Source organism: Trachurus japonicus, chromosome 5 (assembly GCF_045865225.1).
Source record: "Trachurus japonicus isolate A0001 chromosome 5, Traja_1.0".
Taxonomy (NCBI): domain Eukaryota; kingdom Metazoa; phylum Chordata; class Actinopteri; order Carangiformes; family Carangidae; genus Trachurus; species Trachurus japonicus.
In genome coordinates, this window is record NC_140911.1 from 28,856,660 (window position 1) to 28,880,516 (window position 23,857).

Genomic DNA, 23,857 nt, shown 5'->3' on the forward strand with positions numbered 1-23,857 from the left:
TAGATCTTCCCCAACAACTTGTCTTTTTTTTGTTTTTCCAGTTCTTTTTTTTAGTAGATTTTACATTTCAGTGTATTTAATCTGACCTATCAGTTCCCTTGTATAATATACAGTATACTCACCCACAGACTTACTCTCATCTCAAATACCTCATGTCCCTCATATACTGCATTTTTCCCCTCCAGCTCCAATTTTGGATTTGTTTGCAGAATAAACTGTTTTTATATACTTGCTCTGCCTCAGCATTCTGCTGCTGGGTCTGCATTACAATTAGACTATATAATATATACGTATCTCTAAACTATTTCTTACTTTCTGACTTCCCTCTGTCATTAGCTGCTTTTCACTGTGGTCCAGGGTGAGTAGCAGCAAACCCATGTATCACCATCAACAACAATTCAGACCCATGGATGTGCAGGGAATGCTACCAAAGTATACTACTGATTACATTGAAACATTTTCCTGTAGAGCCATTTATCATTTCACTTAAAGACTTCAAATGAGCGGATGATAGACCCAAGCTCCTGTGTATTAAAACAAACTAATGAGGAATGAAAAGAGTAATTAAAAAGTGATATGGCGATAAAACAGCAGGCTGACCAGAATATGTTTAGGTGTCTAGATAAAAAGACGCTGTGAACCCTTCAGCAAATTTACCCCCATTAACAGCAAGTGAAGGTTCTCCGTGTGGTGAATTCTCCCTCAGTTTGGAAATGATCTGACTCTCCGTGGAAACCCTTTGGTTCCTTCTACTCAAAGTGGATCCCTGGAGGAAACAGCAAAAGAAGAAAAAGCAGATTTAAAGACAACGTATTCTACTTTGTTCTTACAGCACCTTACGACATGATGGTCCAAATCAATTAGGGAGATGTGTGTTATTATGGGACTCGTGCATATACCTTATTGGAGATAATGACTGCATTTCTATCCATTCCATCTGTGGCCACACTGCTTTTTCTTCCAGTTAGAGGACTTGGTCCTGAAGTCCTGGAGCCTGAGGCTGATTGCAAAGCACCCTGGGACCTGGTTTGTCGGTAACTGGTCGGTCTGGCCGTGCTAGAGTGATCACGAACTGCAAGGAAATTCCCCCATTACGCTTTGGCTGTTATCGATCTGTTATTTGGATAAGATTTTCCTTGTCTATGATTGCCTTTGGTACAGCCAATCACTAATCATTGAACTGTGTGAAATCATAGAAAAGACCACGAATTTTAGGCAATTTCCTTCAACTATTGTCAGTCAAACTAATGATCAAGTACCCACTGCAACTTCCAAAGACTATGCCTCAGGTTTATGAAAGTTACAGTGTTCACTTTGTTGAAACATACAAGCATGAAGCCTGTTCAGTGTGAAGGGCTTAGAAGAGTATTTTTAAGATGGCTGGCTAGCCACAAAGCCCTCAAAGCCTTTTACTGTGAAGATAATACTTTAAAATCACGTATTTTACACTGTATGTAGTGCAGTACCTTTGAGATACAGACACATATCAATAAATTAGAATATCATGGAAAAGTTCATTTATTTCAGCTGTTCAATTCAAATAGTAAAACACATATAATATATAGATGTGTTACACACAGACTGAAATATTTCATGATTTATTTTAATTCTAATGATTATGGGTTTCATTTAATGAAAACCCACAATTCAGTGAATCAAAACATTAGAAGATAGTGAAAAGGTTCACTTGATGTCACACTTCAAACAGCTGCAAATGTTTCCTGAGCTTTTAAAAGGTCTCTTCAGTAGCTACACTATCATGGGGAAGACTGCTGACCTTGTATTCTCTTTTATTTTTTTCATTCAATTTATTTAACCAGGTAAGTCATTAAGAACAAATTCTTATAATTGTGACTTGCAAAAGGCAAGGCCCTTTGAGAGACAGGGGGAGGGGCTAAAAAGGAAAACAAAGTTCAATATGAAGTGATTTAGTTAAAGTAATTTATGTAGATGCACCTGTATATTGCCAACATAATCAGACCATATATACTACGATAACTTTGTATTCTAAGTCTGGTTGTGGACAGCTGTGTATGAATGATTTTTATTTATTTTTTTACATGATTCTATAAGCTGCAGGGGATCTACATTGTGTTAGAGGTAATTGATTAAAATGTGCAGTTCACATACAAAGAAATGGTTGAATATGAATAGGACTCTGTCGCAGAGCTGATTGAATCAATGTGTTCCATAACAGCATGTGAAAATAACGGGCTGCAGTGGGAATCTTGGCACGGCCATGACCCGACCCTGCTTTATTTGTGGCAGGGCTCGTTAGGACAACTCCACTGGTGCTAACAGCAAAACACATCTCGTGTCTGATCCTCATCACAGCAGACAGCACACACTCCTAATCCACAAAACACACAAAACCAACAAACTGATACAAACAAGGTGGAATGGATGACTTAAAAAAAAAATGTTACACATAAAAATATGAATGATGATACAAAACTGAGTTACAATGTATGATATCTGATGCACTAAACAGTGTTTTGAGCAGAGATCACACTGACCTTGAATAACAGAATGTCTTTGGTGTATTGGGATTTGTTTGTGGTTGCATGACAAAAATGGCTGTGGCTTTCGTTTAACTGTTTCTGACAGATTGGGCACTGAAGCAATGATATCAACCAAGCAACTTTCATCCCAGCTAAATTGGATGCCTACTTTAATGGCAATTGTTTTAATTATGATTAGGAACGTTATGCTAATAATGCAGATGCTAATTATGAAAAGATATTTTTTGCATGTGGTTCCTCCTCTCCTCCATGGGCATTACCGGTTGACTCAACATGACTTAGACAGCTGTCAGAACAAATAAATAAACGCTGATAAAAAGGCCACAGAGGCGGCAGAGCTGGATTACTGGTGCATATCTTCTTATATGAGGAGATAATTGCAGCTCTCTAAATACAGGTGAGGGGCAAATGAACACAAAAATGAAGACCGCAAGAATTTCACACGAGGAAAACAAATCGATTATCATCACAGCCTCTTCAGAGAAAACAATTTCTGAACGTGGAACCGTCTGGGCACCCTGATGCTTGTGCGCCTCCTTCTGTGTACATTATCAAAGGTGAATCGTGGCGTCTGTGCACTGTAAATGTATGAATTCACACCTTCAGAGTTCCTGCAAAGACTTATTCACATTCTATGAATACATGTGTGTCTTTATGTGTTTGTTCAACAGCGTATTCCAGAGACATGGGTATTAATGTGGTGTTGTAACAGGCTCCACTCTACAAGGAGTGCTTTCCATAAGATTTTGCATTTAAGGTAAGGAAAAGGCGGCAGCAGGGATTTGTTCCAATTCAGCCACAACAGCACTAACCAGCTGATCTTTGATGTTGGCTGAGGCCTGGCTTGATTCCATTTCATCCTGAATGTGCCGGTTAGGGTCGAGGTCAGGGTTCTGTACAGGCCAATGAAGTTTTTTCCACTCCACACCCGGAAAGCCTTTTCTTTACAGACCTTGCTTTGTGCATGGGGGGGGGGGGTTGTCATTATAAAACAGGAAAGGGCCTTCCCTATGCAACCAAAGCACACTATTCATTGTACATAGAAATACAGTTTCCATTGACTGAAATGATGGACCTATCCCAAACCATGAAATACTCTCCTATACCCGAAGACCTCATAAGAATGTGGACAGGGGTCCAGTTAAGGTCACAAAATGGAAGTAGTCTGTATTGTTGACTAAAGTAAAATGTTCCTCGGCAGCCTGAAATGAAATCATTGATCTATCGATCAATTCAGAGCTATTCAATTTTTTAAAAATCTTACCCACCACAGTCAGAGTTCACAAGGCCAGCGCTCATCTCTGCCTTCTGCAAATTCTCCATGTTCAACATCTGAGTTACGTGGTTTACATGTGGTGGGAACTGGCAGCTGCGAGGGATCGAGTCCATGAGACCAGCTCCACTGAGAAACATGTCTAGGTTAAAATGAGAAACCATCTCAGATTAATCATAATCACACAATAAATCACAGATACATCATCACGTTGTCACGTAGCACCCTAAACACTTTGATCAGCTGACAAATACGAAATGAGAGCTGTCTTTTGTGACAGGCAGCGTAGGTGTGCACTGAGTTACCAGCGCTGCATGCAGCTGTTGTGGTTCTGCAATGCTGAGAAAAAATAAGAGTTCAACAATCTGGAGTTTCTGCCTCACAGTTGTGTGTCTCTGCCAACCAGGACAGTTGCAGGAAGTACAGTCACAATCTCCCCTTCCTGACTTACTTCTGGTCATTGAATAACAAGCATAACTGTTCCTGCGGAACATTATGATGGCACACAGTGAAGCTGACCTTTGACAAGATGGATATAAAATATCAAATAATATCATTTCAGGCAAACGTGTTTAATTGTATCATAAATAGAGCATGAATTGGAGAGGTCACAGTGACGTTGACCTTCAATCACCAAATTCTAATCAGTTCATCCTTGGGTCAAAGTGAATATTTGATCAGATTTGACGGCCTAGATGAATGGATAAATGAACTTTGACCTTTGCCCAACAAAATCCAATAAAGAGTCTTTGAGTTCTTGTAAATCTTTGTGTCAAATTTGAAGAAGACCGTCTTGAGACATGACAAACAAGTGGCCAAAATGTTGTTTTGTGAGGTCACAATGATCTCTGAACCACCAAAATCCAGTCAGTTTCTCCTTGACCCCACCCAGTGAATATTATTCAATATTTAAAGAAATTCCCATTATTGAGATACGATTCACAACAATAGGCTGAATACTGTAGGACAGACAACCTGAAAACACAATGGCTGGCTGACTGGTGCTGACGTGGAGACATAAAAGCACCTTGAAACTTTCAGCCTACGCTCTCTGCCTCTCTTTCTCCAAACATTATGTCATACAAACTTACAAGATTGATGACAGATCTATTCCAAGTGGCAACTGTATAACTACTGTACATCTTCAGCGTGTATTAGACACACAGATGAGGCTTGAAGAGAAGCCGACAAATCTGTTTTTGTGTAAATCATGTGGTTGGGTGACCGAGTGCATTACCGTCATCTGACATTCCTGAAGGCTCCGTTTTCATGGTGAAGATTCTGCGGACTTTACATGTCGCAAACAAAGTGATGCCATCCAGTGTCAAAAACCCTTTGAACAGTTGAGCAGCGAAGGATAGAAGGTCGAGGCACAATGTAGACCACTGAGATATTGGAAAGGAACAATTTAGTCATTAAAAAGGTCTCACCTTCTGTAAAATATGCAGAGCATTGATAAGAATTCTGTAAGAAAGGAGAAGTTAGATACTCACAATGTCCCGTTTCAACCCCACAAAAGGTATTTTTGCATGTAACAGTGTGGCAGACAACTCTTTATGCACTGTTGATAAGTGGAGCCTTCTTTTCAAGTGTTCTGAATCAGTTATCCTGCAGAACAGACAACGGACCAGAACATAAATTATCACCAGCAGCAGCAGTGTTGTTAAGAAGTCTGGATCACAGAAAAACCTCCGTCTATAGGGCTGTGAAATCTGCTGTCATAAGACTATCTAATATTAGATAGATAGATAGATAGATAGATAGATAGATAGATAGATAGATAGATAGATAGATAGATAGATAGATAGATAGATAGATAGATAGATAGATAGATAGATAGATATAATGTAATTCATGTGAAATGGATTCAGTGCAATTAATAAATTCTGAATTTCTTCAGTGACACAGATATCGTGATGTATCGTGGATGAAATTTCTTGCAATATATCGATAATCGCAGAATCGCTGTACCGTGATATTATCGTTATCGTGGGTAAAATATCGTGATAGTATCGTATCGTGGGGTACCTAGTGATACCCAGCCCTAATAGATAGATAGATAGATAGATAGATAGATAGATAGATAGATAGATAGATAGATAGATAGATAGATAGATAGATAGATAGATAGATAGATAGATAGATAGATAGATAGATAGATAGATAGATAGATGTGGTGTTTATGGTAAATGATAATGTATTTTAACACCTGTGTGACTTTGTAAAAAGAAAAATAACTATATTATCATAAAGTAAACACACAAATAGCATAATAAATTGTTCACTGAGCCTTAAATGAAAAAAGCTTGACAATACCTTAGGAACAAACAGTTACAGTACTTCAAATATTACACAGTACTACAGTAATGTACAGTGTTTCCTGTGGCTTATGTAGTGTCCTTGAAATGTAAATAAACTGTCATTGTGTCATTTGTCTCAGCGGGAATTCAGTGTGATTCATTATTGTGTAAATTACAGTCTCATGTGTAATTTGCTGTATATTACAATCATAATTTTTCTCTGAAAAAACATCTGTGATGTTAATTTACTCCGTTAAAACGATCCAAAGCCTTATTTCATCAGCCACAAAGTATAATTAATTATCTACAGAAATCATCAATGGCGTACTCTCCCACAAACGTTGTTCAAGGTGAACTGGCATACAGTATACATGTATAAGGTAAAAGACGATGGCACTTACACCAGCTCAATAGAAAAGTCTTTGTACTGAGGAATATTCACTTGAAGGACCAAGAACCTTTGCACAAGCCCAACTAAGAAAAACAAAAAGGGAAACAAGTGAATTGGGTTGTTTTTTTTTAAGCTGAAATAAGAAAAACAAACTTTTAAAATGAGGGCTTGTATGGTGGTGACTTACGAGGCATTCTCACACTCTCTGGCATTTGCATCTTGACTGTCTGGCTGCTTCCCTCCAGGCAGTAAACAAATCCTTTGACCTCTTTATTATACTCCTGGGTGAAGAAACAATACAGAGGAGGCCTGGCTAAGTCATTGCTGAGTATGACCATTATTATGTGGCTGCTCTCATTGACTGCAAATGCTTGTTTTCATAGGCTTTGAGGTCGAAAGTGTGTAAAGACCAAGCTTTCTGTTTCTCCTCTCCACTGCAAGTCAATTAAACATTGTGATTTCCCTGAGTTAAGACTGAGGGTTTAGGGTTGAGCCCAAATGTGCAGGTGGGAATCTAAACATATCGGGCCCTAGTTTCTTAGACCAGGTGAAGTCTAACATCAGCGCAGCTTCGCCACGCCAACGGGGTGTGGCCCAGGTCCATTTCGCAAGATTGGTGGGCCGCGCAGTCAGACTTAGACCAGCGCAAGCCCTCCCCTCGTCCCTCCCACCGGCGCAAACGGTGAAGAGGGAGGAGAGAGGGCGGGAGGGAGACAGGAGGAGGAGAGAAAGGCGTGGAGTGGGTTTGACACAGCCGAGTCAGATCTTCACCAATCAAAGGAGCTCCTCTCCTCACCTTTAACTGCGCGGCGGGTGATGCGCACTGCAAGTTTGTCATTTTATACTTGGACATGGATGGAGGAAACAGCGACGCCAGAGGCCGAACCTCTCCCAGGAGGAAACAGCTGTTTTGGTCCGGAGGTCCGAGCTCAGAGTGACCGAATAATGAGTTTACTAATATACTTAACCAGGATTGATCTGATACACTGAAAACCCCTGCCCAATGTAAGAAACAACAACTAATAAACTAATAAAGAAACTCACATTTATTCAAACCCTGTGTAAGCAAGATGAGAGGTGTAGGCTACACTAATCACAACATGAACAAACACCATGAAATCAGCGTAAAGGACGCTCTATCTCTCCCTCTCTCTCTCTCTCTGTCCTCCTCTCTCTCTCTCTCTCTGTCCTCCTCTCTCTTTCTCTCTGTCCGTCTCTTTTTTTCTGTGATAGAGATGCTGAGTATACTGTAGTAGGCTATATACTGACTATCTGATACCGAGGCTGTTGTGGTGGACTAAGAGAGATGAAGATTTGTGTTTTGTTTTTCATTACGGCTGCGTGATGCGGTCGCACGCGCTAATGAATTAATAAGTAAATAAATAAATAAATAAAGGGGATCATCACAAGGGCAGAGTGGTATGGCAGCGACATGCATTCATCCACCCTCACAGTCCTGCTTGGGACATCCACAGCTGCTTTTCAGTGCCAGTTCGTCCCTGCTGTGTTAATTCAGGTGGAGTTTCCTTTACGCACCGACAGCCTTTGATCTCTGCTTTGATCTGACGTCAGATGTGACGGGACAATCTGTATAGATATAAATTCACGTGTTGATTCCGTTAGTTGCATTAAATAGTGGTTATTGTGGATATTTATTGCATTGAAATGTGTCTGGAACTGTGGAGATCTGCCTGTGAGGTCTTGGTGACGTGTGTGCACTGCAGGTCAGTCAGCCAAACTTCCACTGCACCTGCTGCGCTCCGCCCTGCGCTGAGAGTAGACCTGGTTGGAGGTGGCGAGCTTTCAGCGCAACCTCGGCGGGACATTTTCGCACAAAAATTCCACTGCACCAAGCTGAATCTGTGACGCCTCCCCCTGCTGCGCGGCCACGCCTATCTCAGCGCAGCGCGATCTGCCAATCTTCCAATCTGACTTTGCGCTAGGCTGCGCTGGTCGAAACTTGCATTAGACCAGCTGCGTTACCTTGCGCCACCTGCGCTGCGCCAAGAAACTAGGGCCCATCATGTACCCATAATGACAGCAAGGCTATGAACCTGCTTTTCTTTAGCATTCAGCCTAAAGTTCATCATGTTTAGACTGTATAAGATAACATTTGTTGCCATCTATGTAGACACTACAGTGCCTGTGCTAGCTTCACTTAAAGGACAAATTCAACCTGGGACTGTAGTTTCCCAATATTTTAGGTCTAAAGGAATGTATCTGAAGATTTTCTTTTGTATATCTCCTGTTTTGCAGTAGTTTTGTCTGTCCCCGCATCGCCATTGGCAGCATATAATGGGAGCAGACTGATCTTACACTGTTTACATCCCACAAAACCACTTTTTTTCCCCCACAGACAGCATCAGATGGCAATTCAAACATACACCGAGGGATATGTTTACTTCAAGAAAGCCAACATGTTTGTAAATGGAGCTGTAATACAAAGTCCCGCGCAATCTCGCAAAGTCTCACGCAAGAGCCCAGTTGACCGTCTCAGTATGTTTACAGGTCGTCCCCTGTTAGTTTTTTCAACAAAGGAATATTAACTCTGAGGCACAAAGTTTGCATAGCAATGAGAATACGGTAAGTCTGGATATTGTTTATTCTGCCTGTAAACAGACTGAGCATCAACTTGACTCTCGCGCGAGACTTTGTCTTACAGCTCTGTTTACATACATGTCGGCTTCGGAAGTTTGTTTTTTTTTTATTTATAGTGCAATGCAGGTGATAAACAATACAAGTGTAAAAGTGTGTAAGATGGGTGAAAAACAAACATATATAGCAACACAGGACAAGACAATACGCAGTGATAACTATTATAACCAATCAAATGAAATAACAAAAAAACAAAAAACAAAGCAATAAATGAAAAACAAAAAATAAAATAAAATAACACAACTGAAATAACAAAGACAATGTTTTTGTTTAGGATACGCGTTGTGTGTGTAAGTGTGTGTGTGTGTGTGTGCATGCGTGTGTGTGATGAGCATAAGTATGTTGGACTTCTGAGGTAGATATGGCAAAAAGAAAGGGGGGAGAGATAGCAGAACAATAGTAAATAAATAATTAAATAGGTAGTAAATAATAATAGTGAGAGAGAAAAAAAAAAAGAAAAAAAAAAAACACAAGAAGAGGGCTTTGGGGAGGCGCCTCCTGCCGGCCCCCGCGGACTGGGACTTCCCGGGGTGGGCCTAGGGCGAGACTAGTCAGGACAGCAGAGGGAGAACAGAGTTTAATGTAATCGTAAATTTGTTTTCTGTGGTTTTCCTGTTATTTTTTGCGATATAATTCAATTGAAATAAATTCAGTAGTTTAATTTGGTATGATTCCTGGTTTCCTCTTTTTTTTTTTCCTTTAATTTTATTTATTTATTTATTTATCCATTTTATTTCTTTATGTTTCCCTCTCCTCTCTCCCTCTGCCTCTAGCTGTTGCTTGCTTTGGGCCGCCACCAGACCCGTAGGAGGTGGCCGGTCCATTGCAGGTCGACTTCTCTATAAAACCAACCCCCCCCCCCCTACGGGCGGGGTCAATATCGGGCCGACATGTTGAGAGAAAGCTGTCCCAAACCAGACCCACCGCCAGCACCTCCACCCCCAGGTACCTCCCAGCCCTTAGGGTCCAGCCCATCGCCATCCCATCCCTCAGATGAGGAAATGAAAAAGAGAGGGAAAAAAAAGAACAAAACAAAACGAAACAAAAAAAAACAAAAAACAGATAGAGTGAGTAAATGTTGAGGATTAGTGTCAGGTCAGTGTATGTGTGATATGAATGGTGGAATTAGTAATATTTATACTAATAATTCATTAATTAACAAAATAAGTATGCCAAAACATGTTTACACACTGGTAAGGTTGACAGTAACAAAAATAACAACAATAATCAATAGAACATGAAGATAAGGAAAAAATAAATAAATAAACAAAATAAATAACCATAGTGACAACAATAACCATAATGATGATCTACCCTTTTCCCCTTCCCTCCCTCACCTCCCATCCCCTCCTTCCTCCTTCTTCCCTCCCCCACCTCCCATCCCCTTCTTCCCTCCCCTCCCTCCCTCTTCCCATTCCCTCCCTCCCCCTGTTTCCCTCCCCTGCCTCCCTCCCTCTCCCTTTTTCCCTCCCCTCCTTCCCCCTTTCTCCCTCCCCTGCCTCCCTCCCTCTCCCTCCCCCCTTTTCCCTCCCCTCCTTCCCCCCTTTTCTCTCCCCTCCTTCCCCTTTTCTCTGTCCCCAGCCCCCTCCTTTCTCCCCCTTTTTTTTCCCCTCCCCTCCCCTTCTTCACTCCTCACCCTTAGTCTCCTCCCCTTCCTCTTCTCCCCTCTACTCTTCCCTCCTATTCGAACCAATGTGATGCGTTGGTGGAGGGAGGGTGATTGTAATGAGTAAATAAATAATGACAGCAATAATCAACAAAACATAAAAATAAAAAAAAATCAAGTAAAAATAAAATATATAACCATAGTGGCAACAATAACCATAATGCAAATCTTCCCTTTTTCCCTCCTCTCCTCCTCCCTCTCTCCCTCCCCTCCCTCCCCCTTTTTCTCTCCCCTCCCTTCCTTCCCCCTTCTTCCCTCAATCTCCTCCCCTTCCTCCTCTCCCCTCTGCTTCTCCCTCCCATTCAAACCAAATAATAACAATAATTCAGAGACCAATGTTTTTTTGTTTGTTTGTTTGCTTGTGTTGGTGGAGGGAGGGTGATTGGTTCTCAGGCAAAACAAAAATGCAAATACCATTGAATAAAAAAATAAAAAAAAGACAGATGACAAATCAGGTCTGTAGGAAGTTTATGAGTGGAGACCAGATGGAGAGGGGTTCTATTGCTGAGTGTTGGTTGGAATCTTCCATGGAGATGTGGTCAGTGAGGAGGTTTTTCCAGTGTGTTGTATTGATATTGTTTTTGGATTTCCAGTTCATGAGGATGGTTTTCTTGGCGATAGTTAGCGCTATGAGAATTCATTTATTATTAGGTCCTATCAGATTTATTGTTGATGTGTCGCCAAGTAGGCAGAGAGACGGTGATAATGGGATGTGGCAGCCCAAGAGATGTGACAGTGACTTTGTGACCTCATACCAAAATTGTTGAACAGGAGTGCAATGCCAGATGGCGTGGATATAAGTGTCTGGTGTCTTTTGTGTACAACTGGTGCAAATGTCTGAAGAGAAACCCATTTTGTGCATTTTCTGTCCTGTGTAGTGTGTCCTGTGAAGAATCTTGTATTGTATCAACTGTAGATTTGCATTTTTTGTCATAAGATAGATGTTTTGGCAGATTTGAGTCCAGAAGTTGGCATCAGGAGCAGGGGCGGATCTAGGTTCATGGGAGATCCGAGGCTTAGCCCAGAGAGGAGATCTGCCTTTTTTTTTTTTTTTTGTCTTTGACTGTGATAGGCCTACTGGAAATTTCAACATATCAACTTTAGGTAGACAAAAGCATTGTCCTGAAGGGTCCACAAACAGGTGTTACATCATAAAAAAAGAAAATATAAAACATGATCATAAGCTAATCATAAGCTACTCAAATAAAAATGATAGCCTATGGCAGTGCATGTAATCCTGATTGACATCAGCCTCCCTACCCACAGAATTACGCTTTAAAAAAAGGAAAGAATCTGAATTTAAACTCAATTTGTCTGACTTACATTTACACAACTCACAAAAAGTTAGGGATATTTGATAAGAATATCCCTATAAAAAAGTTCATGCTACAGTGATAATGAGGCCTTTTAAGTAGAAGGATGCAATGGTCATTTCTTTATCTCAAACAAAAGCTAACAACAGTGGTGGCTATAGCACAACAAAAATCTCAATGTCTCAATAACTTTGTGTTTTCTCGGTCTCATGATGTCAACATGTGAACATGGTGGAGAGGAGAGGGAGAGAGAAGAGGACTGTATACAAATTGTCATTGAACCACAACATTACAACTGAACCACTAAATCAGAAGGTGCTTGTGATTTTTGTACTGTAGTTAATCACCTTGTTAGAGAACAGCATGCTATTCAATAAGGACTGAAACAATTGGACATGTGCATTCAAAAGTTTAGAGAAGGTTAAATTAAGTCAAACATCCCTAACTTTTTGTGAGTAGTTTATCTCACATAACTCATAGATGTATGCTTTTGACATGCAGCAGCCTGGCTCCATACAGCAGCCTGGCATCTGGCATAGTGGAGTCAGGCTGCACCTGACAGCTCAGTGTGACGTAGGCTATGGCCAACGGCCTTTATGGGAGGCAGGCTATCTGAGGGAAAGCCTTTATTTCTAAATCCCTCCTTTTATTTTTACACATAGCGACCAAGCTCATCGTTCATTAGCTCATCTTCATCATCTTCACGTGCTTTTCTCCTCGCTGCGCTGTTGGGTCTCTGTTTCCGTTACGCTGTATCGCTTCAATCCCATTCAAGTCGCATTTTTACAGCGTGCGCTGCGGTCCATCTTCGTCCATGAATCTATTATAATACATCCATGCTCGGTCCCGAGCGGGCTCCGGACACGGAGCAGAGACTCAGGTCCGACAGTGCAAAGCTGTCCCTCTCTGAAGCAGAGGACAAGGCCAGCTTCACTCCAGTCAGTCTTCACAGACAGTCCACACATGAGTTTTTTTGGTTTTTTTTGACCCAGCTTGTATTTATATAGGGTCGGCCTTTTTTTGTTCGTGCAATGATTGAATACCGGCCATGATTTGATGAAATGCGGTATGCTATTATAAAGTAACTTCAAATCACATAATCACTGATAAGTGTGCGTCTCCCCGACCCTCCCAATAAAAATCCCCCCCTCTCAATAAACAGTTCCGACGTCCATGAGGCTGCACTTCAGACTGGTGCGGTCAGCGAAGGCAAAAACATCCGGGGCTTGAGCCCAAGTAGCCATCCCCTAACCCCGCCCCTGATCAGGAGCAATCAACAGGTCGGTTTCCCATTTTATTGTTGGAATAGTGAGTGTTTTATCTGAGTTTGTGATGATTCTGTATATTTTGGAAAGAAGTTGTTTAGTTGATTGAATGTTAATTAAGTCATTGCATGATGGAGGAAGATTCAGGTTAATAGTTTTAATGTCAAGTGCCGCTTAAATTGATGATTTGAGTTGTAGGTATTCGAGAAATTGATTGCTCCTGATGCCAAACTCCCGGACTAGGTGAGTAAATGAAACCAGTGTGTTGTTCTGAATGATATGTTGTTAGTGGGTGATCCCTTTAGTTGACCAGGTGGAGAAGTGAAGTGGTTTCTTGTTGCTACGAAGGTCAGGATTGTTCCAGATCGGAGTGAACTTAGATGGGCTCAGTGTGGAATTTGTGACTTTATGGAATTTCCACCAGGCTGTCAGAGTCGCTGCTATTGTTGTTGTTTTGAAACATTGGTGGTGTTTAATCGAATTACTGAGAAATGGTAAATCTGAGATGGAGATGGTTTTGCAAAAAGTCTGTTCTATATCGAGCCATGTATTGTCTGATTGGTGGGGATGGATCCATTTATATATGTATTGTAACTGATTTGCAAGATAGTAATGGTAGAAATTTGGTGCTGCAAGACCTCCCTGTGTTTTTGGTTTCTGAAGAGTTGTGAGTTTGATTCTTGGTGGTTTGTTTTTCCAGTAAAATTTTGTTATGATGGAGTCAAGTGATTTGAACCAATCCAGTGAGGGTTGAGATGGAATCATAGTGAGAAAATAATTAACTTTGGGAAGTACTGACATTTTTATTGTAGCGATTCGGCCTAATATGTTAAGTGGGAGGTTCATCCAGCGAACAAGATTGTCACTTATTGTTTTGAGAAGTGGGGTGTAGTTGAGGTTGGGCAACTCTGACAGCCTGGGGGAGATGTTGATACCTAGATATGTGATATGACTGGTGCATAGTGGAATAGGTGGGGTTTGAGCTGCCACATCCCAGCTGTTTTTACGTAGTGGAAGGAAAGAGGATTTGTGCCAATTTATGTAGTAGTTAGAAATTCTGGAGAATGAGTCTATGAGTTTTATTGTTTCTGGAAGGGATGAGTGGGGGTTTCCTAAAAAGAGTAGGATATCATCGGCATAAAGACTAATTTTATGATGTGAATTTGGCGTTTGGATTCCTGTAATGTTATTGTTTTGACGAATGGCTGCGGCTAGAGGTTCGATGAAAATTGTAAATAGAAAGGGAGAGAGTGGGCATCCTTGCCTAGTCCCCCTTCGCAGTGTGAAAGGTGGTGATGTTAGTCCATTGGTGATTACTGTGGCTGAAGGTGCTGTGTATAAGATTTTGACCCAGTTAATAAATGACTCCCCAAAGCCAAATTTTTGCATTGTAGAAATGAGAAATGACCAATTGACCCTATCAAAAGCTGTTTCTGCATCTAATGTGGCAATGATAGTTTGTGTTTGATGATGGGATGAGTAATCCATTATGTTAAAGAGTCTGCGTGTGTTATTGGATGAGTGTCTGCCTTTAATGAAACCGGTTTGATCTGGGTGGATTATGGATGTGATAATTTTTTCCATTCTACGGGCAAGTGTTTTAGCAATGATCTTAGTGTCAACGTTGATAAGAGAAATTGGGCGGTAACTTGATGGTAATGATGGATCCTTGTTAGGTTTGAGAAGCAGTGATATTGTAGCTGTGTTCATGTCTTTTGGTAATTTGGAGTTCTGTTTTATTTCTGATATGAGTCTGTTGAAGAGTGGAGAAAGGATGGGCCAAAAGTGTTTGTAGAACTCAGCAGGGAAGCCGTCGGGCCCTGGTGATTTGTTATTTGGCATGAGTTTGAGGGCGTTAGATAGTTCTTGCTCAGTTATTGGTGATTCTAGTATAGTTATTTTGTCAGGAGAGAGCTGTGGTGGATCGATATTCAGGGTTTCCCGCAGCGCTTTCCTGTTAAGGCGGCCGCCTTAACAACAAAGAGCTGCCACCTAAACTAACATCTTAAAAAAAAAAAAAAAGTAGCGATATTCGCCGCCGCCCCCCCCCCCCCGTCGGACGATGGCCGCATCCTCTCACACACATACACACCACAGAGAAGCGCGCACGCATAACAGCAGCGCGTGTTGAAAGCGAAACTTTAATACGGCACGGCGCGTCCCCCCCCCGTCAATCGATCCGCCCCCCCGTCAACAGATCTCCGCGCTACCCCCCCCCCCCCCCGTCGACAGGTCAGACACCACCTTAACTAACAAATTTTCTGGGGGAAACACTGATATTGTTGAGAAATGAATTGATATCATCTTGGGTCGGATTTATTTCTGGTAAGTATAAATTTGCGTAAAAATTTTTGAAAATTTGATTTATTTCTTCTGGTATATGTGTTGGCTTCCCTGCTGAGTCCTTAATAGTGGTAATTGTTGTTTTTTCCTTATTTTGTCTGATTAGATTAGCCAAATATTTTCCGGATTGATTACTGTGGTGAAACTGTTCTTGTCTAAGTCTGTTTATTAGAAATTGTGTTTTCTTATTTAAGATTTCATTTAGCTGAAACTTATATTTCCTTAATTCATTCTGTGTTTGGTCCGTTGGATTATTTATGTTAAGGTCCTCAAGTTGCTTAACTTTTTGTTCCAATTCAGCTTCTTGTTGTTGTTCTATCCTTTTTTTATAGGTGGAGAATGAAATAATAATGCCTCTTAAAACTGCTTTACCTGTTTCCCAGAGAATAGACGGAGATGACTTTGGGGAATCATTTATTCCAAGGAAGGATGCCCACTCTCTTTTGATAAGACTGTCAAATTCTGGATCATTAAGGAGTGATGTGTTAAAGCGCCACCTAGTGTTGGGTTTGTATGGACGGCCTGTATTCCATGTAAATGTTACCGGGCTATGGTCACTGATTAATATGGGGTGGATAATTGAGTCTGAGATATTTGACATAATTGAATTACTGGTGAGGAAAAAGTCAATACGTGAATATGATTTATGAACCGGTGAGAAAAATGAGTATTGTCTTACAGTAGGGTGTTGAGAGCGCCAACTATCGCCAAGACCAACATCGCTCATGAACTGTTTGATTATTTCTGTAGACTGCCAGGTGGGTTAATGACTGTGTTAAAATCACCTCCTATTATTATTGGGCCGGTACAGTTGGTGGAGATGGTGGAAAAGAAGTTATTGAAAAAAGATGGATCATCAGAATTTGGACCATAAACATTGCCAATTGTAACCGGGCTATTGTTAAACAAGATGTTAATGATAACTAGAAAATTTCCTCTCGGGAAATTTTGAATGGGCCGCGGGAGCTACTGCCGGTTGTGCCATCTCTGTCAACATGGGAATCAAACCCACGATCTTAAGGTCAAGACAGAGCTGATCAGACAGACACATGATCATCTTTCTATAAGCACTGATATGGAGGAGCTGTAACCACATTAGGTTAACTGTGTGTGTGTGTGTGTGTGTGTGTGTGTGTGTGTGTGTGTGTGTGTGTGTGTGTGTGTGACTGTAATCACATGAAGCTGGCTCTAGAGTCTGTGTGTGTGTGTGTGTGTGTGTGTGTGTGTGTGTGTGTGTGTGTGTGTGTGTGTGTGTGTGTGTGTGTGTGTGTGTGTGTGTGACTGACTTGACACATAGTTAGTTAGTAGCTGCATCCTGTGTCAGTCTGATTTAGCTGTGTCTCTGTTTATGAACATTTAAACGAGCGCCAGGTGGATTGTTTATGAAGTTAACGAGCTCTGGCCTGAGGATCACAGAGGTTACCACGGCGATAGGGGCCCCCGCAGGCTGAGACAGACAGAAACGTGGAGAAAAAGAGCGATTTTCTGCCTCTGCACCGGTCTCACATTTAGGCTTAGGGTGAGAAAACGGTAACTCCTATCAGAACAAAACACAGATCAACGTTGCTCTAAGGACTTACTGAAAATTTCGGTACGATTTGGTGTTTCTGCAGTAAATATTTTGGAGAGGATGGCAGTTTTAAAACATCAGGCCGTTCTGCTTCTCTCAGAAAATATTTGTATTGGACTCAATGAGGAGCAGAGACAGACGTGGCCGCACTTAGAGGCTCAGAGTTTAAATTCTGTAAGTCTCTCTGATATTTTGAGCAGATTAAGAGATCGAGGATGAGCTCGTCTACAAACGTGGCCGAAATTATGTGTGGAGAGTGTAAATTGTGGCCGTTTGGAGTTTGGATAGAGAAAAAATCTGGAGTTTTTCTGGCATCTCTCCCACTCTAACCGATGATGTCACCCACTCTGACACGAACATTCCGTGCAATACACACCCATTATAATCTAATAATTTCTCCAAAAATGATCATGGTCATTGATCATGGATTGATCAAAAACTATATGACCTATCAAAACGTGGAGTAATACGACAATACACAAGACTTGTGTCTACTTTTTAAAGTTTAAATGGAGTCTCTAGGTGAAAGTATGCCTGAGCAGTAGACGTTTGTTAAACTCCAATGATTGGTCTTTTTCGCTCTTTTTTTTTCGCCCGTCCCATTGACTTCAATGCAAAATTTTGAGCAGTTTTTCGCGACTTACGTCGCGAAAAATTCGTACACTGTTAAGAAAAGTAATAGCATACCGATCCCGATCAAACCGCACGTTTTGATATATAATTTGGCCTGCAACTAGTAGCGAATCGAAAATCGTCCGGAAGATGAAAAATAAAAACTAGGAAAAAATCCACACAATAACAGTAGTGCCCGGGCTTTGCCCGTGGCCCTAATAAAACGTCCATCTTGGTCTGTAATGGTGGACTTGTGAATGAATGAGATTTTATTGCTTATTAGAATAGCAACCCCTCTTTGTTTTTTATTGTAATTACTTGTTTGAATTGTGATGACTGTAATTTGTTATGGTCTGACTGGGAGAGATGTGTTTCTTGTAGTAAACATATGTCTGCTTGTAATTTAGTTAGGTGATTAAATATTTGTATTTTTTTTGCCTGAGAACCAATCCCCCGGATGTTCCATGATACAAATTTCAACTGTGACATTTAAGAAAGAATACAGTAAATCTGAGAACCATGCTGATATGTGTATATGTGCATGTAAGTGTGTGAGCATACTGAGTGTGTGTGTGTGTGTGTATGTGCGTGTATGCATGCTTGTGTGTAAGAAGAGCCATGACATAGAAATGATAACATATAACCAGGGTTTGAACTTAACTTTTTGACCTACTAGCCAAGTGGCTAGTAGGTCAAAAAAGTTACTCGCCAGACAGATTTTCTACTAGCCAAAACCAACAAGTTGCTTCACTATTGTATTTCGACATCACTAGTTATATAGCAGTCATAGTAGTACCATATAACAGTCATCCTGTTCTTCTCAATCAATTGTGCTCTGTAGACGATGACCTTTCAACTTTTCTGGAATAACAGTAGTTTATGTGTGGCGGCCTGCCACAGGCTCTCACAGAAAAAAAAAAAAATATATATATATATATATAGGCTATATATATATATATAGCCTATATATATATATTTTTTTTTTGTAATTTTTTTTTAAATTTATTTTTATATATATATATATATATATATATTTTTTTTTTTTTTTTTTTGATGACTTTCTTTAATGGAAGCAATTTCACAGGTAGCAACATGACAGTACAACGTGACAGAGAAGACTTCCATTCTTCCGTTTTTTCCCCAGTTTTTTATCCCTCCCACAATCCCACCCCACTCAAAATGAAGAACAGTACAATAATAATTTAATAAATTAAAAACAGCGCTTCACCAACTCTCATCTCTGCCTGTCAGTCCACCTGCCGTCTGTCTCGCACGCACACACACACACACGCGCGCGCGCGCGCATACACACACACAGACACGGGCGCATGGACAGTTGGCACTTTGCCGCTCGTAAATACGCTATATCGCGCTGATTGTACAGTGTTCAAATACCACCACCCCCCCCCGTCCGTCCGTCGGATAGTCCGACCACCGACTCCGGCGTGCTAACAGCAGCTAACCGCTGTGCTACAGCAGCTGATTGAGCCTCTGGAGCCGTGGCTCGGCTCACGTTAACGTGGACTCGGTGCGTTCCTCTCGGTCAGCTGTGAAGCAGCAGTGGTCTGATGAGCATAATGTCCGTGACGTGTCCCGTTATGCGCGACGAAGTTGTGACGTTGTCAGGTGACTATAAGCTTATAATACACTGGGGGAAACCCTGGAAACAGATTGGGAGTCTCTTTTTTTCTAGCTCGCCAAGTGGCGAGACAGTTAAAAATCTGTCTCGCCACAGAGAAATCTGGGTCGCAAATGGCGAGTGGCGACCGCTAATTTCAAGCCCTGCATATAACTACAAAGACAAAAACAAAGCAAAACACGAGAGTGAAAAAAAGAACAAAAGAACACAAAGAAAAGAACACTTACGAGAGTCCAATGCAGGTTACTGACCATAGTGTGGAGTGTGAGTCAGGGAGCAGGGTTAGATGAGCGGATGGGGCGGCGGGGGGGGGGGTTAATAAAGCCAGGGGGTGACGTCCTTGTTGCGGTATAGCTGTCCATCTATGTATAGTTTGTCCACTGTAAGTACTGCTTTCTTTCCTTGTTGCATCATTTGTTTTCTGATGGGGTGAAGCTGTTTGCGGCGGTGCATTATTTCTTTGGGGAATTGATCATTGAGTCCGTAGTTTGTACCTTTCAGCTGTCTTCCTTGTCGTTGAACCAGTAGTTTTTGTTTGAAATGTTCAAATTTTGCAACAATCGGGCGGGGGCGGTTGTTTGCGGGGGTTTTCTGGCCAAGTCGGTGAACGCGGTGGAATGTGATGGTGTTAACGGTGTCGGCAGGGAGTTTGAGTTGCTGAACCATGAAATCTTTGACTGTCTTTTCGGGGTCGTCGGTGGGGTGTTCTGGGATGCCAGAGATGATAATATTGTCCCTCATGCTACGAGACTGTAAGTCCAGAATGGTTTCCTTCATTGACTTATTGTCGGCAGTAACGGAGGTGAGTTCGGTGGAAAGTGTGTTGACTGTCTTTTGTAGTGAGTTGTTTTGCCGTGTGAGTGTATCAATCTGTGCTTGGCTGAATTCAAGGCTCTGTCGGAGGTCTTGGAATTCCTTGTGAAGTATTTCGATGAGTGCGATTCTATTGTCCAGTCCGGAAAGTTTATGTTCGATTGAGATCAGGATGTCGCATACCTGGGGGTCGCTGTGTGTCCTTGGTGATAGTGACGGTGGGGTAGAGGAGCTTCTGAATCTTTTTTTATCGTTGCCGGCGGGAGTGGAGAAGTTGTTGTCGGGTCCCTGTTAGGGCTGGGTATTGTTGAGAATCTCACGATTCGATTCGATTTCGATTCATTAGGTCACGATTCGATTCGATATCGATTCGATTCGATATTGATTGAAATGCTTCGATATCGATTCAGTATCAAGCAGAAATACACAAATAAGAGTACCAGATTTTTTTTTTTTTAATAATTATTTGTTTAGTTTCATGCCTTATGAACAGCCATAGTATAACTCATAGCATAACAAAATATGACACTGCTTTAACACTGAACTACAGTGCAGCTAAATTTAAATTAGGCTATGTGATACTTTCCTCTTGGAAAATAACTCATAACATTTTGAGTAATAAAACAATACAAAACAATATTATTAATAATAGTTGACTGCACAACTGAAAATATTGTAGCGACCCCGCAGTAATGTTCTTGTTATGATGTTTAAGTTCTGTGATTTCTGACTGACTGTCAATGTGTATGGTACGGGCAGGTGGGATGAGAAGCTGAGGGGCCGGGGTGAGTGTGAGGAAGACAGAGTCCTGTCTGTGTGTAGGTGAGTGAGTGAGGAGGAGCAGAGGAAGAAGTGAGAGCAGCTGTCAGATAAGTTCAGGGTTTCCCGCAGCGCTTTCCTGTTAAGGCGGCCGCCTTAACAACAAAGAGCTGCCGCCTAAACTAACGTCTTAAAAAAAAAAAAAAGTAGCGATATTCGCCGCCGCCGCCGCCGCCGCCGCCGCCCCCCCCCCCCCCCGTCGGACGATGGCCGCATCCTCTCACACACATACACACCACAGAGAAGCACGCATGCATAACAGCAGCGCGTGTTGAAAGCGAAAGTTAATACGGCACGGCGCGGTGCGTCACCCCCCCGACGATCGATCCCCGCTGCTGCTGCTACTCCCTCCCATATTGTTATGGTTTGGTCTAGTGCGGCCCCCGTCCGTACAGCGCGAATCACACGAGGGTGTTGCTCGCAGCGCCCCCACTGGCCAGGGGCTTGAATCGATTCAGAAGATTGCTGAATCGATATTGAATTGCAGAGAAAAGAATTGCAATGCATTGCTGAATCGATATTTTTACCCAGCCCTAGTCCCTGTGTATTGCCAGGCATGATGCAGAATCTGTAAAAACAGTCGTCGATATATTCCTCAAGGTGGTCCAGGTCGATCAGTGTAGTAATCCGGTTCAAAGAAACGTTGAAGGCGAAAAGAAAGCCCAAAAAACAAAAAACAGGTGGTGGAAAAGAAAGTTTAGTCCGGTGAAAAGTGAAAAGTTCTCTAGCAGCTGGGTGCCGCCATCTTGCTACGTCCTCGCCATCTTGCTACATCGGCTTCGGAAGTAAACAAACCCCTCTGGGATGTAAACAGCCTAAACAGTGTAAGATCGGTCTGCTCCCATTATACACTGCTGTGGCGATGCAGGGACAGACCGAACTACTGCAGAACATGAGATATTCAAAAGAAAATCTTCAGATTCATTCTTTTAGATAGTATTAGGAAACTATAGCCCCAGGTTGAATTTGCCCGGAATTGTCTTTAAATGACAGATATGCTGCGTCAATTTGACTACTGGGTATGTGCTATCAACAGTGTTGGGGAGTAACAAATAATTTAATTACAAAATTTATATAATAACCATGACATTATGGGTGAAAATGTGTAATTAAATTACAGTTGCTTTTGGAAATTTCCATTATTATATTTTTAGATACATTTGAAAATCTCAGCAGAAGCTTGGATTTGTCACATCGTTTTTTCATGTCAGAGCCGGAAGTTGGATACGCTTCTGATTGGTTCTCTGGTCATGTGCCATTCTACTGCTAGACTTGCTAGTGGAACAATCTGTCAGTCGGCAACAATGTCAGTCAGGTGTTAAATGTTAGACACAAGTGTTATGATTTTTATTCTTTGACACCAGACTATGTGTTTGCAGTTTTATTTCACATTTAATATGGAGCAAACACTCTGATTTGATTGCATTTGCCAAAATCACACTGACAGCTGTTAAAATTTACATCTGGGGTCATTTAGCTCAGTGGGTAGAGCAGGCCCCCCATATGCAGAGGCTTTTATATCCTTGCTGCAGCAGCCCCGGTTCAATTCCACTAGTGGCCCTTTGCTCTGTGTCTCCTAATTTCCTGTCTCTCTACAGTTGTCCTATCAATTAAAGGCATTAAAGCCCCAAAAAGTCTACTTAAACAAAAAGAGAGATGTTAAGATGATTAAAGATGTTAAGTGCACAGCTGTTCTCACAGTAAAAAGAGGTAGGCTAACTACTGAAGTTCAATCTTGTGGAGTATTTTATTATATTGTCTTATGTACGGTGTACATTTTAGGACATCCTCAGGATCAGACTTCAGTGTCAGACCTCAGATGAAAAGGTATATGGTCTGAGGAAAACCTCTGTCATACTCGCACCAAACTTCATCAGGTCTTCATCACTAAGCCTTCAGAGTTAGACTGAACGGCATCGCACGTTACGCCGTCATTTATAAGCTCTCAGAATCATTCTCAATGGCATCGCACGTTACGCCGTCATTTATAAGCTCTCAGAATCAGCCTGAACGGCATCGCACGTTACGCCGTCATCTATAAGCTCTCAGAATCATTCTCAACGGCATCGCACGTTACGCCGTCATTTATAAACTCTCAGAATCATCCTCAACGGCATCGCACGTTACGCCGTCATTTATAAGCTCTCAGAATCAGCCTGAACAGCATCGCACGTTACGCCGTCATCTATAAGCTCTCAGAATCATTCTCAACGGCATCGCACGTTACGCCGTCATTTATAAACTCTCAGAATCATCCTCAACGTCATCGCACGTTACGCCGTCATTTATAAACTCTCAGAATCATTCTCAACGGCATCGCACGTTACGGCGTCATTTATAAACTCTCAGAATCAGCCTGAACGGCATCATGAAAAAATATGTCACAGTGTGTATCAGGACAACAGCTGATTCGCCAGCAACGACGCTGAAGTTCGCTTCCAACACACACACACACACACACACACACACACACACACACACACACACACACACACACACACACACACACACACACACACACACACACACACACACACACCACACACACACACACACACACACACACACACGCACACACACACACACCTCGATTGCCTTCGTATTATCCTCGTCTTATTTTGAAAACCGGAAGTCATCTCGCTTGGTTCTAAACTAGCGCTAGCTTTGTCGGTGGAC

General features: G+C 41.7%; 1 protein-coding gene across 1 annotated transcript in view; it reads right to left on the minus strand.

Moving 5' to 3' along the window:
- Window positions 1-23,857, minus strand: part of cfap20dc (CFAP20 domain containing) — a 68,065-nt gene that overhangs the window by 37,489 nt on the left and 6,719 nt on the right. Inside the window, exons 3-9 of the mRNA XM_085777214.1 lie at window positions 6,674-6,767; window positions 6,497-6,569; window positions 5,289-5,403; window positions 5,033-5,180; window positions 3,791-3,937; window positions 900-1,072; window positions 658-766 (exon numbers count right to left, since the gene is read on the minus strand). Coding sequence (XP_085633340.1) covers window positions 658-766; window positions 900-1,072; window positions 3,791-3,937; window positions 5,033-5,180; window positions 5,289-5,403; window positions 6,497-6,569; window positions 6,674-6,767 — 859 coding nt within the window. The remainder of the gene's footprint in view (window positions 1-657; window positions 767-899; window positions 1,073-3,790; window positions 3,938-5,032; window positions 5,181-5,288; window positions 5,404-6,496; window positions 6,570-6,673; window positions 6,768-23,857) is intronic.